This window comes from Sciurus vulgaris (assembly GCF_902686455.1).
Source record: "Sciurus vulgaris genome assembly, chromosome: 11".
Lineage (NCBI taxonomy): Eukaryota > Metazoa > Chordata > Mammalia > Rodentia > Sciuridae > Sciurus > Sciurus vulgaris.
This window is the reverse complement of record NC_136472.1, coordinates 13,568,170-13,593,686: the sequence shown is the minus strand read 5'-3', so window position 1 is coordinate 13,593,686 and position 25,517 is coordinate 13,568,170. Positions and strand designations below refer to the sequence as shown.

Genomic DNA, 25,517 nt, shown 5'->3' with positions numbered 1-25,517 from the left:
GACTGCTAGATAATGACATCTTGGTTAATTCAAAGAAAAACTTTTCGGTGTGTCATGGAATACTACACAGCAATGAAATATCCTCAAACATTCAACAGGGAAGAAAGTGAATGATCCAAGAGGAGGCTACTGATCAACCCTCGTTGTGGGTGGGCATTTCGGCACACTCAAGCCAGACTCACCCATCCAGACCAGCAACAACTCCGTGGAAGTTCATTTGTATGAAATCAGTTCAAACCTCATTGAGAATGCATTGCCCACAAAGATTAAACTAACAAACAACCCAAGACTGGTGGCAGGAGAAAAGAAGGCAAAAGACTAGGTTGCACACAGTGAGCTCAAAACTCTTTGAGGCCATGCATTGGCCACTTCCTGGCCCGGATCCCACACTCACTAAAATGAAGACACACACCTCTAACCAGCCCACTGTCCTGCACTCCATCCTTGAACTTCAGGATCATCCACAATTCAGACCCCATATGCTGCATTCTGAATGTGTCCTCCAAAGTCCAGGTGTTGGAAGCTTAATCCCCAATGCAAGTGTTCAGAGGGGGGACCTTCAAGAGGTAATTGGGTTGCAAGGGCTTCACCTTGGTGATGGATTATACCATGATCATGGGAAGGGGTTAGTTATCACGGGAGTGGGTTCCTGATTAAGAGATGAGGTCAGCCCCCTTCCACTCTCCAACATGTGTGTGCACACTCCTGCCCTGATGCCTTCTGCCAGGGAACAACACGGCCCTTGTCAGATGTAGGGCCCCTGACCTTGGACTTTTTAGCCTCCTGAACTGAAAAAAATAAATCTCTGTTCCTCATTGGTTACCCAGTCTCAGGTACTCTGTTACAGCAGCCTCAAACAGATTCTGACATGATGTGATTATCATCCCTGTCACCAGCCAATGTGCATAGACCCACTTCAGCAGATATGCATAGACCCACAACTAGAGTCTTAAATGAAATCTTAGCCTTTGTTCTAACCATCTAAAAGAAAAGAGAGGCAGAGAGAGGAAGAAAGGAGAGATGAATTAACCTAACATTAGTCAACAGAGATGCCATAATTCAACCATTTAGATTAAATGAATGATTACCTAACTGTAGCTCTGTGTCTCTCATGAAATAAAGTCATAGTCACAGAAATTCAAGAGTAACCAAAAATTCAGCTTATGAACATAAAGATTGCATATGGAGGTGAGCGATGATGATATCTTTAAGTAAATCTTTCCTTGATTCGTCTCCTGAATGTTTAGACTTTCCCGGTGCCACCAATTTCTACCATTTCTCCATTTGATCTAGCACCAAGCTTGATGGCTATGCATCATACTGAAAAGAGAGCAGACACGAGGGAACTCAAGAGATGGATGAAAACGCTGGATTCATACAAAAAGTGCTATTTCAATTTATACCCCCAAATATGGAAGTTGACTTTTGCTTCAAGCCTCTGGGCACCAAATTATATTTTTAGGCCATTTCCGCTAATTCTGACATAAGACACATAGGGTCTGCAAAAACCCTAAGTGTGAGAAATTGAGGCCAATATTTGGGAAACAAAAATACAGTACTCCCAAGTGTACATGCCCGATGCTTCTTGAGTCTCTGCATGGATACCGCCTCCCCACCTACTCACCACCAAAAGTGAAACATGAGGGTCAAAGGCAGCCCAAAAACCCATCTTTGGAGAATTTCTCGGACCCTTCTTTCCCTAGGGACCCACCATCCGCACCTGCTCACAGGGCGGGGGCTGCAGAAGTTCTTCTAATTGAGGTACCATGAAATGTACCAGGCAGTCCCTTGGGGTATTTTTCAAGAACTGAAACCCTCCTGGTAAGGCAGAAAATTTTTGTATCTCCTTTGACTCTGGTAAGTTTATATCAAACCAAAATAATTGGAGCAAAACTCAAGGTAGCAGAAGCTCCTGATTTCCTGTCACCTGGTATCTGTCAGAGGTACCACCCCCAGGCCTAGACCATCTCGCTGGCCCTCCAGTCCTTGAGAAACCAGAGCAAGGACTGAACCCAGAAGCAGGCACTCAAATCAGCCCTTGAGCCCTGGAGAGCCAGGTAAGGAATTCCATTTCCTTTGATTCAGTGACTATGGGGAGGAGATAAAGAATAAGATGATTTTAAAGACTAGAGGTTCTGATTTAATTCTAGGGACTTCGAGCCAGACTTCCTAATAGCCTCATGATTTGAGCCAGAGTGATTTCAAGGCTTACTGTCCACCAACACCCTTAGCTATTCTCCCTCCCACAACTACTCTGAGTCACTCTACAAAAGTGGCAGATTGCTGCATGGGCCTTAAAGCATGGCTTCTCACCAGCTGGGTTTAAACTGGAGCTCTGCCTCATGCAAGCCCTATACTTCAGGCCGGTGGTTAAACCTCTATGTGCCTCAGCCTCCTCATTCATAAAATGGGGTCAATAGAAATGCTGCATGATGAAGATTAGATGAACTAAAATAGAGAAGTGCTTAGGACTCCCTGCTACCAAATAAGAAAATGATCAGTCCTGGTCCTATGAAAATATCTCCATGAATTTTGCTTTAAATGCTTTGGTCTCCAAAGATATACTGCTAAACCTCACCAGCTAATATTTCTGTAGGGGATGTTGACTATGAAATCCTGCCTCCAGTCTAGGACCTCAGAAGCCAGGGCTGAGAGTGGGCCCTGGGGACAGAGATAGAAGGAAGCTCTTAATGACAGTAGCAAGTAATAATTTTAACCATGTCATAATGGTTTCCTGAAAGCAGTGTGTGTGTGTGTGTGTGTGTGTGTGTGTGTGTGTGTGTCTATGCATGTGTGTGTGTGATTTCCTTTCCCTGTATCCCTTAAAATGACTTGATCTTACCAGTCACCTTTTGAACCTGCATCCTGAGCTTTTGTAAATCTGCTCAGAGGAAGTAACTGAATTTGATGTTCAGTTTAAATTTGATGGTCAGTTCATAGTAGGCAGGAAGCAGGTTCCCCATGTGATCCTAGTGGGATGCACGATTCCCTTAAGGAATGCACGCTCCATTAGAAGCGTTAGAATAAACATTAGAAAGAAAGTGGTGGGGGAGAAGTGAGAAGTGACAGATGCTGAGAGCTATGGGCTCTGAAGGGGAAGTTCTTGCAATCAGGTGCTGAGAGCAAGAAATAACCTCAGGTGATGTGAATGTCTACAGCAGAGTTTGACAGAACCTAAAGAGGGAAGGAGAGAGAAGTGTTTCTAAATAAAGCGTTCATAGCTGCTCAATTCACAATAGCCAGACTGTGGAACCAACCTAGATGCCCTTCAATTGATGAGTGGATAAAGAAACTGTGGTATATATATACAATGGAATATTACTCAGCCATAAAGAATGACAAAATTATGGCATTTGCAGGCAAATGGATGAAATTGGAGAATATCATGCTAAGTGAGATAAGCCAATCTCAAAAAGTCAAAGGACGAATGATATCGCTAATAAGTGGAGGATGACACATAATGGGGGGGAGGGAAGGGTTAGTGTTAGGGTTAGAGTTAGGGTTAGGGAGGGGGGCAAGTATGGAGGAAGGAAGTACTGTATAGAGGGTAAAGAGGGGTGGGAGGGGTGGGGGGAAGGGAAAAAATAACAGAATGAATCAAACAACCTTACTCTATGTAAATTTATGATTACACAAATGGTATGCCTTTACGCCATGTACAAACAGAGAAACAACATGTATCCCATTTGTTTACAATAAAAAAAAAAAATAGAGCAGATTCTGAGAAGGTAGAAGACACCTCCACACCAGTGGCTCTGGTGGAGACATGAGCTTTGGAAGTCGTTACAGCTGATCTGAAAAGATCTGGAGGGGCCAGGAGAAGGGTCTTTCCAGCAGGCAGTAACAGGTCAGCAAGAGTTGAAGCTCAGGAAGAGCATGACTTGAGCAGAGATTTAGAGAGTTTGATCTAGCAGCCTGTGAAGAATGGATTAGAAAAGAAAATGACTGGCATCCATATATCAGAAAATACATTCGGCCTTTGGTTTTTTGAGGATTGGCTTATTTTGCTTAGCATGATATTCTCCAGTTCCATTCATTTACCAGCAAAAGCCATAATTTCATTCTTCTTTAAGGCTATTTCATTGTGTATATACCACATTTTCTTTATCCATTCATCTGTTGAAGGACACCTAGGTTGGTTCCATAGTTTACCTATTATGAGTTGAGCTACTATAATCATTGATGTGGCCACATCACTGTAGTATGCTGATTTTAAGTCCTTTGGGTATAAACTGAGGAGTGGGATAGCTGGGTCAAATGGTGATTCCATTCCAAGTTTTCTGAGGAATCTCCATAGTGCTTTCCAGAGTGGTTGCACCAATTTGCAGTCCCATCAGCAATGTATGAGCGTACCTTTTTCCCCACATCCTCTCCAACATTTATTGTTGCTTGTATTCTTGATAATTGCCATTCTGGTTGGAGTGAGATGGAATCTTAGAGTAGTTTTGATTTGCATTTCTCTAATTGCTAGAGATGTTGAACATTTTTTCATGTATTTGTTGATGGATTGCATTTCTTCTGTGAAGTGTCTGTTCAGTTCCTTTACCCATTTATTGATTGGGTTATTTGTATTTTTGGTGTAATTTTGAGTTTTTTATATTTCTGGATATTAATGCTCTGAGGTGCATATGGTAAAGATTTTCTCTGATTCTGTAGACTCTTCACATTGTTGATTGTTTCCTTTGCTGAGATTTTCTCTGATATGCAGATACTAATTCACAATAAGGGAGAGGGCTGAGAAAGAATAGAATTACTTTGGATTAGGTAGAGGGGAGTGAAGGAACAGGGAGGGGTTATGGGGAGGGGAGGGGTGGTAGAATGAATCAGATGTTATTACCCTATGTACATATATGACTACACGACCGGTATGATTCTACATCAGGCACAACCGGAAGAATGAGAAATTATACTCCATTTACGTATGATGTGTCAAAGTGCATTCTACTGCCATGTATAACTAACTAGAACAAATTTTAAAAAGGGAATTTAGGGTTTACTACCTGAAAAAAATTTTAAAAAGTGACAAACTAGATAAGTTTTGGATTTAAGCCTTGAATATACTCTTGTATTTTGCACATTGTTGGCTCTTATATAAAAGTGGTTTTATTTTAAAAAAAGAAAATGATGCAGATGGGACTCCGTAGCAGAGCAATAGCCCTGCAGGCGTGATGCCCTGGGTTTGATCCCCAGCACCAAATTAAAAGAAATATTTTCTGGTAAATGAGAACCAAACTCATAGAATAAGTGGACAGATATAGAAAAAAAAAAAAAAAAAAGGTCCGCATGCAAGATACCTTGCGAGGGAGAAATGGCAAGATTTGGCCACTGGTTGCAAATGGGAGATGAGGGAGGTGGAGTTTAATCTGGCTCCAACTTTTGAAGCCTGGGGAATAAAGGGAATTAGAGCAGGGGACCTAAGGCTTGTTGCTGAGAAAGGGGCCCTGGCTTTGCAGCACAGTTTTTAAACAGAGAAGTTTCAGCGGGGGGACTCTGACAGAAACTAGTCACAAATCACTGAGGAGAGAGTGTGGAAGTGAGAGGAGGAGAGCACAGTGCAAAGCTTGAGGAGGCAAAGGCGAGGGAGACGGAGGGTGGTGTCTGGGGTCGTTGGCAGACTTAAGAAAGGGAGCTTTGGGACTGGGAACAGGGCAGCACAGTTTAGTCATAAAAACAATCAGATAACAATTATTTTTTGAGTATTTAGTATCTTATCAATTGCAAATTATCTTATGTTCTCAAAGCAGTAGTTTGAAATGAGCAAGGTAGCTCTTGTCCTAAATTTAGATAGAGATCACAACAGTAACAGGCAACAGAGGCAAAAGTGTTTCTGCAGCATAACACCACAAATGGAGCAAGAGACTGGAGCTGCAAGTAAGGGCCCATTTCTTGGAAGGGCAAATATCTTGTAAAAGGAGATGGACAGAAGAGCACAGAGGGGGGAGAAAAAGAAAGTCGGAATGTGCTTTCTCAGAGACAAGCACCCAGGCGGGCGGAAAGGATAAAAATGCAAAGCTATTCTGAGCGCCAAAGGAGGAAGTCAGGCAGCTTTGAACTTCTCAGTACATGATGGAGTTAGTGGACCTAAAAGTCATTATGCAAACAAAACCCACAGAGGCTGTAAGATCTTTAGTGCATGGACACAGAAATGGCAGGGCCTCCAAAAATCCAGAGACTTGCAAAAGTTGCTGTAATAAAATAGGGCAGTGCCTGATCAACTGAGTCTTGATTTTAGCATCAGTGCTGATTTTAGTATCTGTGAAAATAAAATCCTGTTTTTAACACATTTTGGCCAGTGTAGTTAGAAGCCCCTGCTAATCTCCCAGCTGGCTTTTTTTGCATTACTGTGAGTTGAATACTATGAAAGGCATGAGGTATAATTATTTTAATGATAAGGCAAAGTTGTGGGAATGTACACTATCCTTAGGAATAGGTGGGCTAGCTATAGTTTCATATATATATATATATATATATATATATATATATATATATATGGTCATGTTCTTCTTTATATAATGCTATTTCATAGTAATATTTGTTGAAGAATTTGTAGAACTAGAGTCGTCATAGTGAGATACTACTTAAGAGAAAAATAAAACATCTCCCCTTCCGTGGTCACTGCTGCCATTAGCCTTTACAGACAGCCCTAGTTGAACTTGCCCACATGAAAGGTTTACCTCACCAATAATACAGACACAGCCTTAATCAAACAGCTGACAAGTAAGGAGAAATGAAAACAATAATTATCCAATTATCTCCTTCAGTCCAAACAATTGATGACCTCTGCATTGTACGTTATCTCACTACAGTTACTCCTCTGCAGAGGAGGGTGGTGACTTCCAGCTCATTCCATACCTGCCTAAGGACCTCAGTAAAGTTAATTACTTCTCTGAGTCACCATTTGCACAGCAGCAAAAAGGAGATACAATGCCTGCTTAGGAAGAAAGGTATGGGGAAAGTTGAAAATGGCACATACAATATTCCTGGTACATAGTAAGAGCTCAATTATTTTTCATTTTTCATATTTTTTATTTTTGTAGAAGCATTTAAGTTCAAGCATTATTCTAGATACTGAACACGACAGGACAAAATCTCTACTTCGTTGGAACTTACATTCTAGGGGAGAGACAGACAATACAAGCGAATCTCCCTCAAGGATAAATGCCAAGAAGCAAATCAAACAGGATGTTGCGAAGGAGAGAGTGAAATAGGAGTGTGCACTTTAGGTTGAAGGTGCAGGGAAGGCTTCTCTGAGGAGATGACATCCAAGCTACATCTGCCAGGAAAGGCACCAGGCTGTTTGCGTCTGACATTCATCTATAAAGCAACGATCATTATTATTCCCACTTTATAGTTGAAGAACCTGAGGCCCAGAGAATTTAAAGAACCTGTTCAACACCTCAGAGCAAACAGATGAATGAGTGTTTAAACCCAGGCAATCTGACTCAGGAAGCACCTGAGTACATAATAGCAGCGTCCTTTGACGTGACTTCCTTGAGGTCACATAGTTAGGGCCCCTCCAGATTCCAAGGACAGTCTTCACTGTGCTCTCTGGCTTGTTGCAATGTGCAGGGGAAGCTAAGTGACAGGAGTCAGTAGAAAACACATTTTCCAAGAGTAAAGCATAAATAAAGGCATCCAGGACTGAGAGGCAAAGAAGACACGCAGAGGGGGCCGGGTGTAGCTCAGTGGTGGAGCCTTGCCCAGCATGCACAGGGCCCGGGGGTAGAGGCCCAGCACTGGGGAAGAAGGATGAAGAAGACAATGAGCACACCTGGATCACATGCATGGAGTTTTCTTATGAGGTAAAGTGTGCCCCAAGCGAGGTTGTCAGGAGCGCTGGCAGAGACTCCCAGGCCCATGTGTCCCAAGAGCCCCTGCAGATGGTTCTCAGAACACAGCAGTAGGTCCTGCCTCAAATCCCAGGACACCAGGGAGGAGCACTGTCTACCCCAAAGACACCCACAGGGGGATGCTGAGAGAAGCACTCGGATGCTTGATGAGAGATTATCAAAAGCCTTGTCTTTGCTCTCCTTATTTTATTACTTATTTTGCTCTCCTTATTTTATTATTTTTTTTATTTTTTATTTTTTTATTTTTAGGAGTTTCGAGGACAAAATGACAACCCCCAGAAATTCAGAGAGTGGAACTTTCCCAGCAGTGCCTTCGAAGGGCCCTACGGCCATGCAGCCTGCTCCAAAAGTCAACCTCAAGGGGGTGCTATCGCTGGTGGGCCCCACACAGAGCTTCTTCATGCGGGAGTCTAAGGCTTTGGGGGTAAGTCAGACACCCTCCATTCCCAGTCCTAGAGACTCTCTGGTCTACAGCAGCTGACGCTGCAGGCCATGGATGGAATTCAATCCAGCTTCATGGGGTGTTATCCCACCTGGCATGTCCCTTGCGTCTGACCCGGCAGGTCCAATCAGTGATGTGCCAAAGGAATGATCAACTGGGTCACTGCTGGGGGAGGGGTGTCTTATGTCACCACTGGTTTTGAAGCATGTATCTTCAAGGACCTTTCATCTCAGTCTATTGTTGGGATACCTGTTCCTTGGAAAAGTCCCCACAAAAAATGGATCTGAAGAAGAAAAAGGCAAAATCCTTGGCACCGCTGCCACTTCCCTTAGGCAATTTACACGGTTCCAAGTTAGAGCCAGGGCTTCCCACCGTGCTTTACCTACCAGCAGTGATGCGGTCAGCTCACCGTCCTCCTCCTCTTCTCTCCCCAGGCCGTCCAGATCATGAATGGGCTCTTCCACATCGCCCTGGGAGGTCTGCTGACGATCCCCACAGGGGTCTATGCACCCATCTGTGTCACTGTGTGGTATCCCCTTTGGGGTGGCATCATGGTGAGTGAAAACACAATGACCACTTGTAAAATGGTGAAGAAAAAAATACTAAAAAAAACATTTAGACTATTTGTGTGCTGCGGAAAGTATATGAACAGGAAATAGCCTCTTGGTGAGGTGGGACGAGAGGTTGACTAAACTGAGCGAGCGTGACTCCCAGGGTTGGGGGTCAGTGGTCATGCTTCGGATGAATTCAGGAAAAGATGCTCTGCGTGATCCAGGCGGGAGGGAAGAGCGTTGGCGTTGGGCCTCTCCAGTCAATCCTGGTGCAGGGAGGCACTCAGGTTTGGTGTCTGGGAAGGCCGGAGGGAGCATGTGCTCCCATCTGCTCCTCTTCCCTACGATTCTTTACTTCCTAGGGCACCTGGGGAATCAGTCCCAGCCCACATAAATTTCCTTTTGCGTATGAGCTCAGCAACCTTGCCTTCAGCTGTGTCACCTGCATGCTGTCCACACCTGAAGTCCTGTCAGAAGGGCATGGGGGCCGTGACATTTCTTTCCCGGGGGCTTTCTTCATGGCTGCCACTGTGAGTCCAGAGTTGAGAATCCCAGAACAACTAGAAATGAGTGAGAACAAGGGCTTCCCTCCACGTTGCAGGTTGAACCTCAGGAAAGGGAGATGAGAAACCATCACGGTGCTTTCATTTTAATGAAGTGCCTGTCGATTCAGGCCTTTCCTTCTTCATTCGTTCATACTTCGTGGGCACCAGAGCCATTTAGATCACCGGGACCCCAAAGAACATTCTCACAAATTAAAAACAGAAAGAAAAGAAAACTCCTAAAACTTTTTATTCACACTGACATTCTGTCACCTGTGCTACACAGGGACATCAGCCCTAACGGTAGCTTGAAAGATGGTGGTCTGGGACCAATTGCCATCTGCACCAATAAAGAGTAGGGGTGTTATTGTTGCTGCTGCTTTTTGTTTCAATTTGATGGGACCAACCAAGACGTTTCTATCTGCTTGGTGTACTAATTGAAAAGAAAATGTGAGTTCTCTTTGCTCTTATTGTATTATTCCAAGTTACACAATTCCAGATGGTTGAATAACATGGACTCAACATAGACAAATCTGAATTTTTAAAAAAAGAAATATGACTGAAGAGAAGTGAATGACCTTCATAAAAATGGGTGCATGGTTTAGTGAGAGTGGCTGGAAATGCATATGACCTCTTTCTGACCAGTTCTCAATGTTAAAACGTGATCTCCCTCTCTCCCCCTTTTCCCCACCCCACCCACCACCTCGCCTCTCTTCTTATAGTTCATCACTTCTGGATCACTCCTGGCAGCAGCAGAGAAAACCTCCAAGAAGAGCCTGGCAAGTAACCGTATGTCCTTCTTTCCCACACATTAGAGAAATAGCTATTTTCTCAGTTGAAAACAAGAACCTTTAAAGAGCTTTGGAACCTCAGACTCTCCACTCTTGAAAGCAAAGGATCCTCCACAATGCCAGTTATGATTTTATTCATGCAAAACCTGAAAGTGAGATCTACCCTACATATGTCCTCAGAAACACAACTGAAGGCAGAGCCACGAAGTCTATGCTTACAATTGCGTTAATGTTAAGTGCGTGTGAAAATAACAGACCTTTCTCAAAGCCATGCTATTCCTCCTAGCCCAGCACTGAGGACAATTATGTCATCAACATTGTGACTGATTCCCCTTCTAGCTCAGTTAGAACCTTAAGTTGTAATCTTGAGCAAGTCCGTTTCTCTGTGAACCTCTCTTTTCACCTACTAGATGGAGGTGGTGTGACAGCCAATGGTCACCATTCCTATGTCTTCCAGAGGAAATCAGTGTGAGGATAGAATGGAGTAATGTCTGGTGGTATTTCAGAAGCTGGGAGCTTCCATGTGCTCTTGTTCCTATAACACCTAGGAGTTCACACCCAGGCTCCTGATTCTGGATGGATGAGGAGGAGCTTACAGCAAGTGTCCTTTCAAGAAATCCTCTCCCAACACTTGCACTTACTAAGCTGAGTCACTTGTAAAGTCTGAGTCACTTGTAATTTCAGTGAGGGCCTGGGTGGACTGAGGTGGTTCCTTTCTAAAAGTGGTCTAACAAACTCAGTTTTGGGGGAAAGAAACTGTGTAGATCGGATGTTTCCAATCTCCAAATGCAGCCAGACTTGCCCTCTGTAGATCTCATAGCCAGGGATGAAATGTGTGTGTCCTAAAATAATCAGCATCAATCCCATGCCATTGTGCCACTTGTCACGTAGATCTTCCTGTTTAACCTTTTATCATCCCTGAAAGGCAGAACATTCACACTGATATTCTCTCACCTACACTGCACAGAGACACCAGTCCTAACTCTATCTTGAAAGATGGTTGACTAGGGTGGATTGAAACCGATGTCAACAGGCAGTGGTATTATTGCTGCTGCTGCTTCTTTTTGTTCCTGATTGATGGTACAGTCCTGGAGGGTTCTAGTTCCTTCTCAGCCTATACCCACAGTACCATACTTAAGTGTGATGCAAGAATCTCTCTCTCTCTCTCCTCTGCCTTCCTTTGCAAAGAGATAATACTCTGGATGTCATTCATCTTCACTTTCTTGACAAATATTTTTCAAATACCTAGTAGGATGATGGCACTGAAATAAGTGTAAGGATACATGATATGAGATTCAGGGATCGCTCCTAGGTGTTTGCCTTAAACACAACGGACGGTGACAGCATAAAATGGGATGGAGAAGACTGAAAAAGAAACAAGACACTTGAGTTTTTATTTGCATAAATACAATTTATATGTACAATGTAGATTTTATTCATAGTGACAAAGAGGCTAAAAGCGGCTTAGAGAAGACCTCCAGTAATTTTAGGTGTAGTTCTTTGAGAGTCAGAGAGATGACGTCTGGGATTCCTTACTGATATTCTCCAAGTGGAAGTCAAACGTAATTAATGGATCTCTTTGTCTCTGTTTCAGGTCCAAGTGAAAGTAATAATGAACTCATTGAGTCTCTTTGCTGCCATTTCTGGAATCATTCTTTTGATCATGGACATACTCAATATTACAGTTTCCCATTTTTTAAAAATGGAGAGTCTGAATATTATTAAAACCCCTGTGCCGTATATTGACATATACAACTGTAAACTCACTAAGCCCTCTGAGGAAAACTCTCCATCTACAAAATACTGTTACAGCATGCAATCTGTGTTCTTGGTAAGTATGAAACTGGGTTTCTCTCCAGAGAAGGAATATGGCACTTTTATCCTGATTATCAACTCTGGATCCATAATGTCTGTCTGCTACTTATAGCATAGGTGGTTTCAGCAAAAATTTCTACCTATTCTCTGCCTAAGTTTCAACTGTAAAATGAGGATAGTAACAGCAGTCATTTCATAGGCTTTTCTTTCACTTTTTGTGGAATAAATGAGTTAATATATGCGAAGAACTTAGAACAGTGCATGGAATACAAAAAGTGCTGAGTGTTTCAAGATTAATTATTAATGTTATATGTGGTGTTAATATTTATCATGATTGTTAATATAATCATGGAAGAAAATCCTAAGATGTCAGAGTTTGAGGGAAAAGATTTCATCCCTCAAGTGTGAAAGGGTGCACTGAAAGCTAAATACAGTTTAATTTAGGACTCAGAACTTACTATTTCATTTACATAAAACTGATTATTCAACTGACTATTCTATCAGCAACATGCATTAACCATCTGCTATGTGCCTGAAGTCATTTTAAGGGTTCAGGTTATAAAGACCCTGTCTTCCATATTAACAGTTTTCCTGGTTAGTTGTTACTGAGCTAAAGAACAGACCTTTTAATCATTGAGTCATCAGTCATTCACAGAGCATCGGACGTGTTCTGTGTGCCATTATTATATTCTCACGGTCATTCTTCTGTTGCTCTTCAGGGCATTTTGTCAGTAATGCTGATCTTTGCCTTTTTCCAAAAACTCGTAACTGCTGGCATTGTTGAGAACGAATGGAAAAGAGCCTGCTCCAGGTCCCAAGCTGTAAGTAGGAACCAGTGTCCCTAACATCCCTTAGAAAATGCACATCGACAAAGGATCATATATGGAGAAGGGGATCCATTGAGACCTTAAAACTGGAAGCTTCACACACACACAAATGGTCTTGCTATGTTTCTGGAGAGCAGAAAATACCAGTAATGAGGAAAAATATCTTTGAAATTGAAAATATTTCTATAGCTAGACAGAAGGGATAGTTCTATCATATGCAAACCTTCTCACTGCCCTTTTCTTCTACTTGGTCTCATGATTCCATACTGGATGTTTAAGGACGGTTGAAGGTTAAAGGCCGATTTAAATCACTAGTTCTTTGATTTCATTTATCAGTAATTCCATTTCACCCAGTTTCTCTTCCAAAATAGTAGGTAGGTCCAAAGAGGCTCCAACGTTGGGAAATATGAACATCCCAGTGATGGTTCTATTGACAGCTGCTTGGGAACCACAACCTATTAGACTTGGAACAGAATTTAGAAATCATCATTAATCCCTTTACTGTGCAGATGTGGAAAATAGAATCAGAGAGAGAGAAAATTGTTCTGTCAGGATTGCAACACCTAAGGGCAAATCAGAACCAGGGGCTGAATCCTCTATTACCACAAGGTTCTTTTTCCGCGTTGTGTGGTCATTCCAGGTAAAGTGGCAACTGCCCGCAGCCTGGGCATTTACTCACACTTCAGTTTTGATAAGTGGCTTGATAAGGATTTCAGCACCTGGGAAATCCATCTTGGTTATGGGAGGCATGTAGTAAGTAACATAAGTTGCCTAAAAACTTGAAGGCCTTTGATAAATATGTGTAGAGATGGTTGAGAGAGGCACCAATGATAAAGGTCAAGGAAAGTTTGTTTGTGTTCTAGAATGTGGTTTTTATGTCAGCCGAAGATAAGAAAGAACAGACCGTTGAAATAAAAGAAGTGGTTGAACTAAATGAAGTGTCTTCTCAAACAAAGAATGAAGAAGACATTGAAATTATTCCAGTCCAAGAAGAAGAAGAAACAGAAATAAATTTTCCAGAACCTCCTCAAGATCAGGAATCCTCACCAGTAGAAAATGATAGCTTTCCTTAAACTATTTCTTCTGGGTTTTGCTTCCTCTTTTAAGCATTAGTGTTTAGCTTCCAAGAGACATGGTTACCCCATTTCTTGAGGCACTCTGAGCTTATTCTCCATGTTTCCACCTGGTCTTTGCATGGAGTGACCACAGTCCCATCTCTAGCACATTCAGCAGATTTAGCAATTGTAACAGATTGTGTTGTCATATTTCTCGTTTGGAGAAACTTTCATACATTGGATAAAAGCAGAAGTGCCACAGCACATGTTTCCCCTCTAGATCTTCCCTTGGTTAGGCTTTTTAGTAGTAGTGTTTTGTGGTTGTTTCTTCCATTAGCAACAGGACAACTCAGCATCTGATAGAAAAGATACATGATTGATCCATGCCATTCCCTTAAACTATCTTTAACTCCTCCCACATCTACATCTTTGGTGAAGTTCCTTTTGTACCATTGTGTAAAGCAATAAAGAATCAATCCATCAACATATCATAGAGCCGACACTGTGGCATGTTCTTGGAGTCTCTGCACCCACTAGGGAAGCTCTAAGTGGTCACTACCCAGTCCCTTATTTGTCCAAATGGTTCAGCTTCTATTTGAACATGTCTCTGTCTTAACTTTCCCCAACTCTACTCTAACCCTTGGTTGCGTTGTCTCCCTTCTTTTAGCCTTTAGGCAAAAAGAACAAAAGAATGACTGGAGAAAACTACCCTAATGAGTATCCAAATCTCAAGCAATAATCAACACTTTTATTTACAGAATGTTTTACAGGTGACTGCTTTATAAAATAGTTTTGTTTGATCTTCCATGCTCAAGAAAGAATCCCTATCCCTACTGAATAAGTAATTCAAAGAGGTGAACACAACCTGTCAACACTCACAGCTAGCAATCATGAGAAACTTGTTTCATTCCCAGATCTTCATACTCAGATCCTGGTGATGTTCAAAGCAACCGAACTATCTAATCAATGTCTGCATAAATCACCAGAGCCATGTCATCAGGTAGGATCAAGAAGCTACCCTGACCAGCAGGTGTTAAGAGAGTTACATAGAGAATCAGAATCAGATTTCATCCCTTTGGAATAAAAATCCTTAGAAATTCACAACATTCAGAAAACAAGTTATAGCATAAATATATAATCAGCTGGTAGACTATATAATGCAGACATTAAGTACCGCAGACATCCTCAGGAAGAAGATCACATATGAAAACAGCGTGATTAAAGTGCCAAATCGCAGGCAATAGCCACCCTGCTTTACAATTCCCGTTCATGTTCAGAGATACCAGTACCTTACCCCGAAAGCAAGTCAACCTAGGAAGATATCACGGTCATTCTTCAACCCAAAGCTGTAAACTACCAGCTTCCAGATGTGGTAGGTGTACAAAACAAGGCAATTTCCATCCCCTGTGATTTTTCCACTTTGTTAAGGACTATCTGGGGAAGATATTTCCTGTAATTACAAAAGAAGGAGATTAACCATTTCTCTATGTAAAGTCCTCAAAATTTGCTGTAAGTGAATAAAGCTTTGTGTTCTACTAAGCACAGTAAGTGATTCTCATGTGAGTGTCTCCCCATCCTTTACACTTGAAATGTCAGACCTTGGGGGTTCATCATATTCACATAAACCCAATATGGGCTGCAATGGTGAGGGGTTAGGTCATTAATATTCATGTTGGTACTTTCGTATGCACAGTCCCAAGGAATATCTTCACAGACGGGGTTGTTAATAATGTATGCTCACTCTCAGCAATCACGCCATGACCAGAATACATGGTAGTTGTTCCTGCTATAATTACAGAAAAGAGTATGTCAATGGCAGGCCCTCCTTGAAAACAAAAATAAAGTCAGAAAGACTTCAAAAAACACAAGATTTGATTTCTTTTTTTTTTTTTTAATAAAGTACAGAAGACAGACACTTTGATTTATTTATACACTTAGAACAATAGGTTATACAAGATAGTAGATATTTCATGGTCATTTTAAGGCTTATAAAAATCTTCATCACAATTTAACCAGGTATGCTCAGTAATCAGACAACAACAACAAAAATGTAGCCTCAACTCCAAGATAGCAGTTGTATGTTGACATAGCAGAATACAATTAATTCAAAAAAGTACTGGGACACTACTAAAGAAGTATGAGAGCTAATAAGTTGAGTAAAGTCAGAGGATACAAAGTCAATATTAAAAAATCAATTGTATTTTTATGTATGAACAAACAACAATTTGAATTTAAAATGTAAAAAACAGTACTCTTTTCAATAGCATTAAGAATAATGCAGGGGTAAATATAGCAGAATGAGTACAAGAATTGCCCAATGGAAATGATGAAACATTAAAGAGAGAAATTAATAAAAGACTTACCAAAGATAAAGAACTATATTGTGTTCATAGATGGGAAAACAATCCTGTTAAGATCTTACTTCTCTCCAAATTGGTCTCTATAATCAGTAAAATCCCCACTCAAAGTATTAGCAAGAGTTTTTGGTAGAAATGGACAAGCTGGTTCTAGATTTTTTTTTTTTTAATGTAATTAAGTTTTTGTTTTTTATTTTCTTTTTTCTTTTTTCTTTTTTTTATTATTTAAACAAATGGGATACATGTTGTTTCTCTATTTGTACATGGAGTCAAGGCATACCATTTGTGTAATCATAAATTTACATAGGGTAATGTTGTTTCATTCATTCTGTTATTTTTTTCCTGTTGGGGCCTGTGCCATGTTGGTGGCCGGGATGGCGCCTGATCACATTGGCAGCGAGGAGGTTGATTGACATAAGCACACTCAGGTGATTTTCTCGTGGAAGCACACAATGTATGCGCATGTGTTCTCGAGCACTAATTGCCTGCTCCCATTGTCTCGCCTAATCTTTGCTAAGAGGCGTGGCCCTTCTCTCCGCGTCCTGGAGGTGATATAAGCGTAGGCGGAGCGAGACAGACACAGCAGCCATTAGCAGGAAAACAGAAGAAGGAGACACGACGCAGCAGCCATTAGAAGCAGCCAGAGGGGAAAACACGGACAGCAGCCATTAGCAGCAGAAAAGCAGTAGCAGAAGACACACGGCACGGCAGTAGCCAGAGAAGACACGCCACGGCAGCCATTAGCAAAAAAGCCAGAAGAAAGAACACAGCAGCGAGTAGGGGAGCGGCGGAAGGCAGATCGCGGAACGGAGAACTGAGACTCATCACTAGGGCACCTTAGGTGGACGTATGCAGGACTTTAAGGCGTAGCAAGTTTCTCTCTTAAGCAAAGTCTCTCTCTCTGATAAGCGGGGTCTCTCTCTCCTCTCAAAGCAAGTAAACCTCATTTCCTCTATCCTCTATAAACAAGCAAGAAAGCAGTGCACCAAAGAGAAAGATAGAAGTGCCTCAGTTTCCACTCCACCACCCATAAGACCCCTGCAAGTTGTTGCTGCAAGCGGTGACAAATATCCACGGATATTGGAACCGCAAAGAGCCAGCGACATTTTCCCCTTCCGCCCCACCCCTCCCACTCTTCTTTTGCCTCTACACAGTTCTTCCTTCCTCCATTCTTACCACCCTCCTTATCCCTACCCCTAACGCTAACCCCTCCTACCCCCCATTATATGTTCTCATCAGCTTATCAGCGAGATCATTCGTCCTTTAGTTTTTTGAGATTGGCTTATCTCACTTAGCATGATATTCTCCAATTTCATCCATTTGCCTGCAAATGCCATAGTTTTATCATTCTTCATGGCTGAGTAATATTCTATTGTGTATATATGCCACAGTTTCTTTATCCATTCATCATTTGAAGGACATCTCGGTTGGTTCCACAATCTGGCTATTGTGAATTGAGCAGCTATGATCATTGATGTGGCTGTATCTCCGTAGTATGCTGATTTTAAGTCCTTTGGGTATAGGCCAAGGAGTGGGATAGCTGGGTCAAATGGTGGTTCCTTTCCGAGCTTTCTGAGGAATATCCACACTGCTTTCCAGAGTGGCTGCACTAATTTGCAACCCCACCAGCAATGTATGAGTGTACCTTTTTCCCTACATCCTCTCCAACACCTATTGTTGCTTGTGTTCTTGATAATCGCCAATCTAAATGGGGTGAGATGAAATCTTAGGGTAGTTTTGATTTGCATTTCTCTTATTACTAGAGATATTGAACATTTTTTCATATATCTGTTGAATGCTTGTACATCTTCTTCTGTGAAGTGTCTGTTCATTTCCTTAGCCCATTTGTTGATTAGATTATTTGTATTCTTGGTGTAGAGTTTTTTGAGTTCTTTATAGATTCTGGAAATTAGTGCTCTATCTGAAGTATGAGTGGCAAAGATTTTCTCCCACTCTGTAGACTCTTTCTTCACATTACTGATAGTTTCCTTTGCTGAGAGAAAGCTTTTCAGTTTGAATCTATCCCAGTTGTTGATTCTTGCTTTTATTTCTTGTGCTATGGGAGTCCTGTTAAGGAAGTCTGATCCTAAGCCAACAAGTTGAAGGTTTGGACCTACTTTTTCTTCTATAAGATGCAGGGTCTCTGGTCTGATTCCGAGGTCCTTGATCCATTTTGAGTTGAGTTTTGTGCAGGGTGAGAGATAGGGGTTTAATTTCATTCTGTTGCATATGGTTTTCCAGTTTTCCCAGCACCATTTGTTGAAGAGGCTATCTTTTCTCCATTGCATATTTTTGGCACTTTTGTCTAGTATGAGAAAATGGTATTTATTTGGGTTTGTGTCCATGTCCTCTATTCTGTACCATTGATCTACCTGTCTATTTTGGTACCAATACCATGCCGTTTTTGTTACTATTGCTTTGTAGTAGAATTGAAGATCTGGTATTGCGATACCCCCTGCTTCACTCTTTCTACTGAGGATTGCTTTACCTATTGTGGGTTTTTTATTCTTCCAGATGAATTTCATAATTGCTTGCTCTATTTCTGTAAGGTACATCATTGGGATTTTAATTGGAATTGCATTGAATCTGTATAGCACTTTTGGTAGTATGGCCATTTTGACAATATTAATTCTGCCTATCCAAGAACATGGGAGATCTTTCCATCTTCTAAGGGTTTCTTTAATTTCTTTCTTTAGTGCTCTGTAGTTCTCATTGTAGAGGTCTTTCACCTCTTTTGTGAGATTGATTCCCAAGTATTTTATTTTTTTTTCAATGCTATTGTGAATGGGGTAGTTTTCCTAACTTCTCTTTCTGAAGATTCATCACTTATGTATAAAAATGCATTGGATTTATGAGCATTGATCTTGTAACCTGCTACTGTACTGAATGCACTTATGAGTTCTAAGAGTTTTCTGGTGGAATTTCCAGGTTCCTCTAAATATATAATCATGTCATTAGCAAACAGGGATAGTTTGAGTTCTTATTTTCCTATTCGTATCACTTTAATTTCTTTGGTTTGGCTAATTGCTCTGGCTACAGTTTCAAGGACAATGTTGAATAGAAGTGGTGAAAGAGGGCATCCCTGCCTTGTTCCAGTTTTTAGGGGGAATGCTTTCAGTTTTTCACCATTTAGAATGATATTGGCCATGGGCTTAGTGTAGATGGCCTTTACAATGTTAAGGAATGTTCACACTATCCCTATTTTTTCTAGTGTTTTGAGCATGAAGGGATGCTGCATTTTATAGAATGCTTTTTCTGCATCTATTGAAATAATCATGTGATTCTTAACTTTAAGTCTGTTGATATGGTGAATGACATTTATTGATTTCCTGATGTTGAACCAACCTTGCATCCCTGGGATAAAACCCACTTGATCGTGGTGCACTATCTTTTTAATATATTTTTGTATGTGATTTGCTAAAATTTTGTTAAGAATTTTTGCGTCAATGTTCATTAAGGATATTGGTCTGAAATTTTCTTTCCTCGATGTGTCTCTGTCTGGTTTAGGTATCAGTGTGATATTGGCTTCATAGAATGAGTTTAGGAAGCTTCCCTCCTCTTCTATTTCATGGAATACTTTGAGGAGTATTGGAATGAGCTCTTCTTTAAAGGTTTTGTAGAACTCAGCTGAGAACCCATCTGGTCCCGGACTTTTCTTTGTTGGTAGGCTTTTGATGACCTCTTCTATTTCATTGCTTGAAATTGATTTATTTAAGTTGTGTATGTCCTCCTAGTTCAATTTAGGTAATTCGTATGTCTCTAGAAACTTGTTGATTCTTCAAGGTTTTCTGTTTTGTTGGAGTATAGATTTTCAAGATAGCTTTTAATTATGTTTTGTATTTCACTCGTGTCTGTAGTGATATTTCTTTGTTCATTCTGAATTTTAGTACTTTGAGTTTTCTCCCTCTTTCTCTTTGTTAGTGTAGCTAAGGGCTTATCAATTTTGTTTATTTTTTCAAAGAACCAACTATTTATTTTGTTAATTTTTTCGATTGTTTCTTTTGTTTCAATTTCGTTGATTTCAGCTCTGACTTTAACTATTTCCTGTCTACTACTACTTTTGGTGTTGGTCTGCTCTTCTTTTTCTAGGGCTTTGAGCTGTAGTGTTAAGTCGTTTATTTGTTGATTTTTACTTCTTTTGTTGAATGCACTACATGAAATAAATCTTCCTCTAAGTACTGCTTTCATAGTGTCCCAGAGATTTTGATATGATATGATGTGTCTTTGTTCTCGTTTACTTCTAAGAATTTTTTTATTTCCCTCCTGATGTCTTCTATTATCCATTCATCATATAATAGCATATTATTTAATCTCCAGGTATTGGAGAAGTTTCTGTTTTTTATTCTGTCATTTATTTCTTAATTTCAATCCATTATGATCTGACAGGATACAAGGTAGTATATCTTCTTGTATTTGCTTACAGTAGCTTTGTGGCATAAAATATGGTCTATTTTAGAGAAGGATCCATGTGCTGCTGAGAAGAAAGTGTATTCGTTCTTTGTTGGATGGTATATTCTATAAATGTCCGTTAAGTCTAAATTGTTGATTGTGTTATTGAGATCTACGATTTCTTTATTCAATTTTTATTTGGAAGATCCATTCAGTGGTGAGAGAGGTGTGTTAAAATCGCCTAGTATTATTGTATTGTGGTCTATTTGATTTCTGGAATTGAGAAGGATTTGTTTGATGTACATGGATGAGCCAATGTTCGAGGCATAGATATTTATGATTGTTATGTCTTGCTGATTTATGCTTCCCTTAAGCAGTATGAAATGTCCTTCTTATCCCTTCTGACTAGTTCTGGCTTGAAGTCCATATTATCTGAAATGAGGATGGATACTCCAGCTTTTTTGCTGTGTCCGTGTCAATTTTCCTTGATTTTTTTTTTTTTTTTTTTTAATAATCCTTGCTCACAACAGGGTAATCCACCATCCCAGTTTATCCAGGTTTAAAGGACTTCCTAGGATGTGGGATTTTCAATGTTTAAACCAAGATAGTCCCTGGTAAACTAGGTGGTTGATCACCACAGTTCATAATACTATGTAATTTCAACAAGTTACAATCACTTTAGCAGTTACAATATAATATACTTTCTACATGTAACAACATGTCATGATTTTCTTTAATTTCACAAGTATCATTTTTAAATTGCAACTGAGTATACAATGAATCAATCAAGATTAATTCAGCATTCTATTAGTACACTATAATTGAGTACTTGAGGTGTTTCCTTTTATAGCTTGTTTTCTTCTTTGGGTTGTTGTTGTTATTGTTGCAAATCACTTTTGGAGCTGCAGAAACTAAGTAAGGTATGTATTTCCTCTTCTTGTTATCCAAAATGTGGCTTCATATTCAAGCCTTGTCAATGTCTTCCAGAAGTATTGTCCCCTGTTAAAATCCAGGAAAATTAATTTTGAATTTCACTGGTCAAAGTGAAATTGTCAAAGATCCAACCCACAGACATGATAGCTTCGGATGAACTTAGTGTGAGTTCATTTATGGAATTTCATTTGTTCTAAATCCTTGGTCAATAACGTAGATGAGGGTTCAAATATGAATATTTTCTAGGGTAAGGCTGCAATTATTAAGGAGGCTCCCTTTAATTCAATCCTGGTTATGTGCTGTGAACATACAGAACCAAGCAATAGAAAATGAATATGGTAGAATCACGTAATGGAAAAATCAAAGCAAATTTAGGATTATCCTATGGAACCAGGATTGGCCCCCACTCATCTCTTCCCTTGTAACTTCCAGTAAGAAAGTATGCATTCTTCTGCAAGTGAGAACAAAATCCTAAAGGAAGACAGAACTGATCATTGAAAAACCATTGATTCATTTATCAAAAAATAGTTATTGATCACAGACTATTCTGCAGCACAAAATGGTGAAGAAAATAAGCAAATTGTCTCCTTAGAACTTACTATCTGGGTGGAGAAAGAGACATTAATAGATTATCTATCCGGCATCTACTATGAGGTGCTAATCAGTTTTCTGTCAATGTGACAAAATACCTAAGGAAATCAATTTAAAAGGAATAAAGTTTGGGGGGGGGGCTTGTCATCTCAGGGGTTTCAATCCATGGTTGGTTGTTCCATTGTGTTTGGGTCTGTGCTGGGACAGGACATCACAGTGGGGAGCACGTAGTGGAGAAAAGTCATTTACCTCATGGCAACCGGGAACCAAAAAAGGAGAGGGGAAGGGGCCAGGGTGCTAATATCCCCTTCAAGGGCACACCCCCAATGACATAACTCTGTCCACTGGGTCCCACCTCCCAAAGTTTCTGTCACCTCCCAATAGTGCCACAGGCACAGGGATTGGATCACGAACTCAGATTAGAGTAATTCTGTAGTTTTCTACTGTAGATGGGAGATTCCCCATATTAAACACTTTTCACATACCTGGATATAAGGCTTGGAAAGCAGAAAAAAGAACAGAATTGAAAATGAATTACATGAATTAGGCACCTAAAGTTGCTAGATTGAGTTACAGGGATGAATGAGGGTTCCCAGTGGACAGTGACACTTTGTTCTGAATGTCCCCATTTAGCTGTCATAGAAAATACAACTTGTACAGATGAAATTGAAGACATCTAAGAAAGTAGGAGAAGGATGCAAAGAGCATCTTGTCTTGGAAGCTGGGGAAGGACAGGTGTCTCAAAGAGCAGGGAAGCAGTGTTGTTGAGAAATCCTGAAGAATAAGAATTGAGTAGAGACCCCTGGATTTGGCAATTAGGAGGTCAGTGTCAGCATTAGAAGAAACAGCTGTAGGTAAGCATTAGTGAGAGAAGACAGATTGTAAAGCACTGGGAAATGAAAAGTGATGTGAAAGTATTCAAACTGTGAAAGCAGACTGCTTTTGAGATATCTGATTGCACAGGAAAGGAAAAAAGACAAGTCAGTAGTTTGTATGAGAATCAAGGCAAGTGATCACTTTGACTAGTGGGTAGTCTAAAACCTGCAGGCACAGAGAAGTACAAGGCCACATTCATTTAGCAAATTGAACAAATATTTATTGAGCACCTAAAAGACAGAGGATATTGCAGTGAGTAACATAGGCAAAAACTGCTGTACTCCTGGAATTTATAGAATTTAGATGCATTAGTCTGCTTCTTACTAGCAAGTAGTCAAGAAGACAATGCAAAATTTGAGACCTATATTCACTTAGAGCTAAGGATCAGTCATGTCATATTCACCTTATTAATATTCTAATAATGTATTAACAATTGAGTGTGTCTTTTGCAGTATTTTTGATCTTCACACAAATATTGTTCAGCTTTGATAAAAACAATCATTATGGCTAATGCAGTAGAAACAAATTTGTAGGCTGCAGTATCAATGGCAAGAACAGTATTACTGAATGGACCAGATAAGATCGAGGAAAAGTCCAGGAACTTAAAGTGTCTAAAAGCTATTGTCATGTAATAATTCTGGCACCATTTTTCATCAGCTTCCACAGTAATAGAACTACCCAGTGATCTATTCACAATTCTCTGTGCTTTTGTCTTTATAGGAAATGAAACTTGTTAAAGCTATGCTTTTGCATTTGGCAGGAAACAGCTGCGATGAAGGCAAGTGTATGATAGGAACAATGTGTGTCACCAGATAGTAGAAGACTTATTTAAAATTTATTAAATAAGACAGAGACATAAACTTGAATTTGGTGACAAAATAATAAGCTAAACTCTATTTAAGAGCACTATTCATAGACCTTTTGTTTGCCGATGTAGAACTGCAAGAGATGCTTTTAAATGTCTTTTTATTCCCTGAGTCCCTGAAAATTTATAATTGGGAAATCTCTGAGAAAGACAAATTCAAAAAAGGATATCATTGAAAGGGAGAAAAGGAGTAGACATAAGCTTAATTATGTCTTGTGTAGGTGTTTCAGCAGTTTAACCTAGAACGTACAACATTTTTCAAAGTCAATGGTTTTCAATAGCAGCCATGCCTTGGAATCATATTGGGAAATTTCAAAACATTCTGATATTTGAGATGTTAAAACTAATTACATCTGGCTTGGCTAGAGTGTAGGGTTGTTTTGGTTTTGTTTTGTTTAAGTTCCATGTGATCCCAGTGTGGATTAATTTGAGGACCTCTATTCTAAATTATTTCTAAGGAGTCCAAGACATACCTGTTATGGTTTGGATGTGAGGTGTCCCTCAAAAGCTCACATGTGAGACAATGCAGGAAGGATCAGAGGAGAAATGATTGGGTTGTAAGAGTCTTAACCCAGCCAGTGAATTAATTCCTGAGATGGGATTAATTGAAGTGGAAGGGTGTGGCTGGAGGAGGTGGGAATTGGGGCGTGGCTATGGGGTATATGTTTTGTAACTGGGGAGTGGAGTCTCTCTGCTTTCTGATCACCATGACGTGAACTGCTTTGTCTGCCACCTTCTCCTACCATGATGCTCAGCCTCACCTCGAGTCCCGAGGAACGGAGACGGCCTTCTATGGATTAAGACCTCTGAAACCATGAACCCTCAAATAAACTCTTCCTCTTCTGTAATTGTGCTGGTCAGATCCTTTTAGTCACAGCAGCAAAACAGCTGACTAAAATAATACTAAAACACAAAACAAAACAGAAGGGAATAAGATCTGTCAGGTTTTTCCTCCCCTCCTTCTCTTTTCCCCTTCACTCTGCTTTTATTTGTTTTGTTGTTTTTTTTTAGTTGTTTTGTTGTTGTTGCTTGGGAGGCAACACCTTTAAAGAAAGTAGATGACATAATTTCTGGAGAAATGAAATAAGAAGAATCCTTTGAGTAGACAATTTAATAAAGAAAATAGAGCTGGTGACAGAAAAGATGCAATGAGTTAAAGAGGGTAGATTAAAATTTTATTAGAGAAAAATAAAAACTGGAGAGTCCATATTTAACAACATTCTATAGTATTCGCCAGGAGGAAGACACCTAACCTGTGAGATACCCTTGCAGAGTCAAACTATTTCCTGAAGATGTGAAACGACAGTTGGTTTTTTTGTAATCATATGTGGATATTCAATAGGCCGAGGATGCTTGTGCCTACGTGTGAAGTGGTCGGTGTATCAACCACTGAAGACCATGTTTCAGTCAGCAGGACAAAGAGCAAGGAGACTCAGGTAGGAAGACAGAACAACATTAAGACTAAGACTCCTCCTTCTAAAGCAACTCAATTAAAAATTATGCCTGCACTGCAGAGACTCAGCCAAGAGGAAATGAATTTAAATTGATACAAGAAATGCATTGGTTGAAAAGGAGGAGAAACTCAGTGAAGTACACACTAATGCCTGTCATTAAGTATACAGCCCAGCAAGCA

General features: G+C 40.3%; 1 protein-coding gene across 2 annotated transcripts; it reads left to right on the top strand.

The window, feature by feature from the left end:
• The first annotated feature begins 1,936 nt into the window (after positions 1-1,936).
• Positions 1,937-15,296, top strand: MS4A1 (membrane spanning 4-domains A1). 2 transcript variants are annotated; one of them, XM_079102024.1, is made up of 7 exons: positions 1,937-2,057; positions 8,100-8,274; positions 8,727-8,846; positions 10,108-10,164; positions 11,771-12,007; positions 12,711-12,812; positions 13,682-15,296. In XM_079102024.1, the coding sequence occupies exons 2-7, from the start codon at positions 8,116-8,118 to the stop codon at positions 13,889-13,891; spliced, it is 885 nt and encodes a 294-aa protein (XP_078958150.1). In that variant the 5' UTR covers positions 1,937-2,057; positions 8,100-8,115; the 3' UTR covers positions 13,892-15,296. The 2 variants fall into 2 exon arrangements, with proteins under 2 accessions (XP_078958150.1, XP_078958149.1); XM_079102023.1 differs by lacking the exon at positions 10,108-10,164.
• The last annotated feature ends 10,221 nt before the right edge of the window (positions 15,297-25,517 follow it).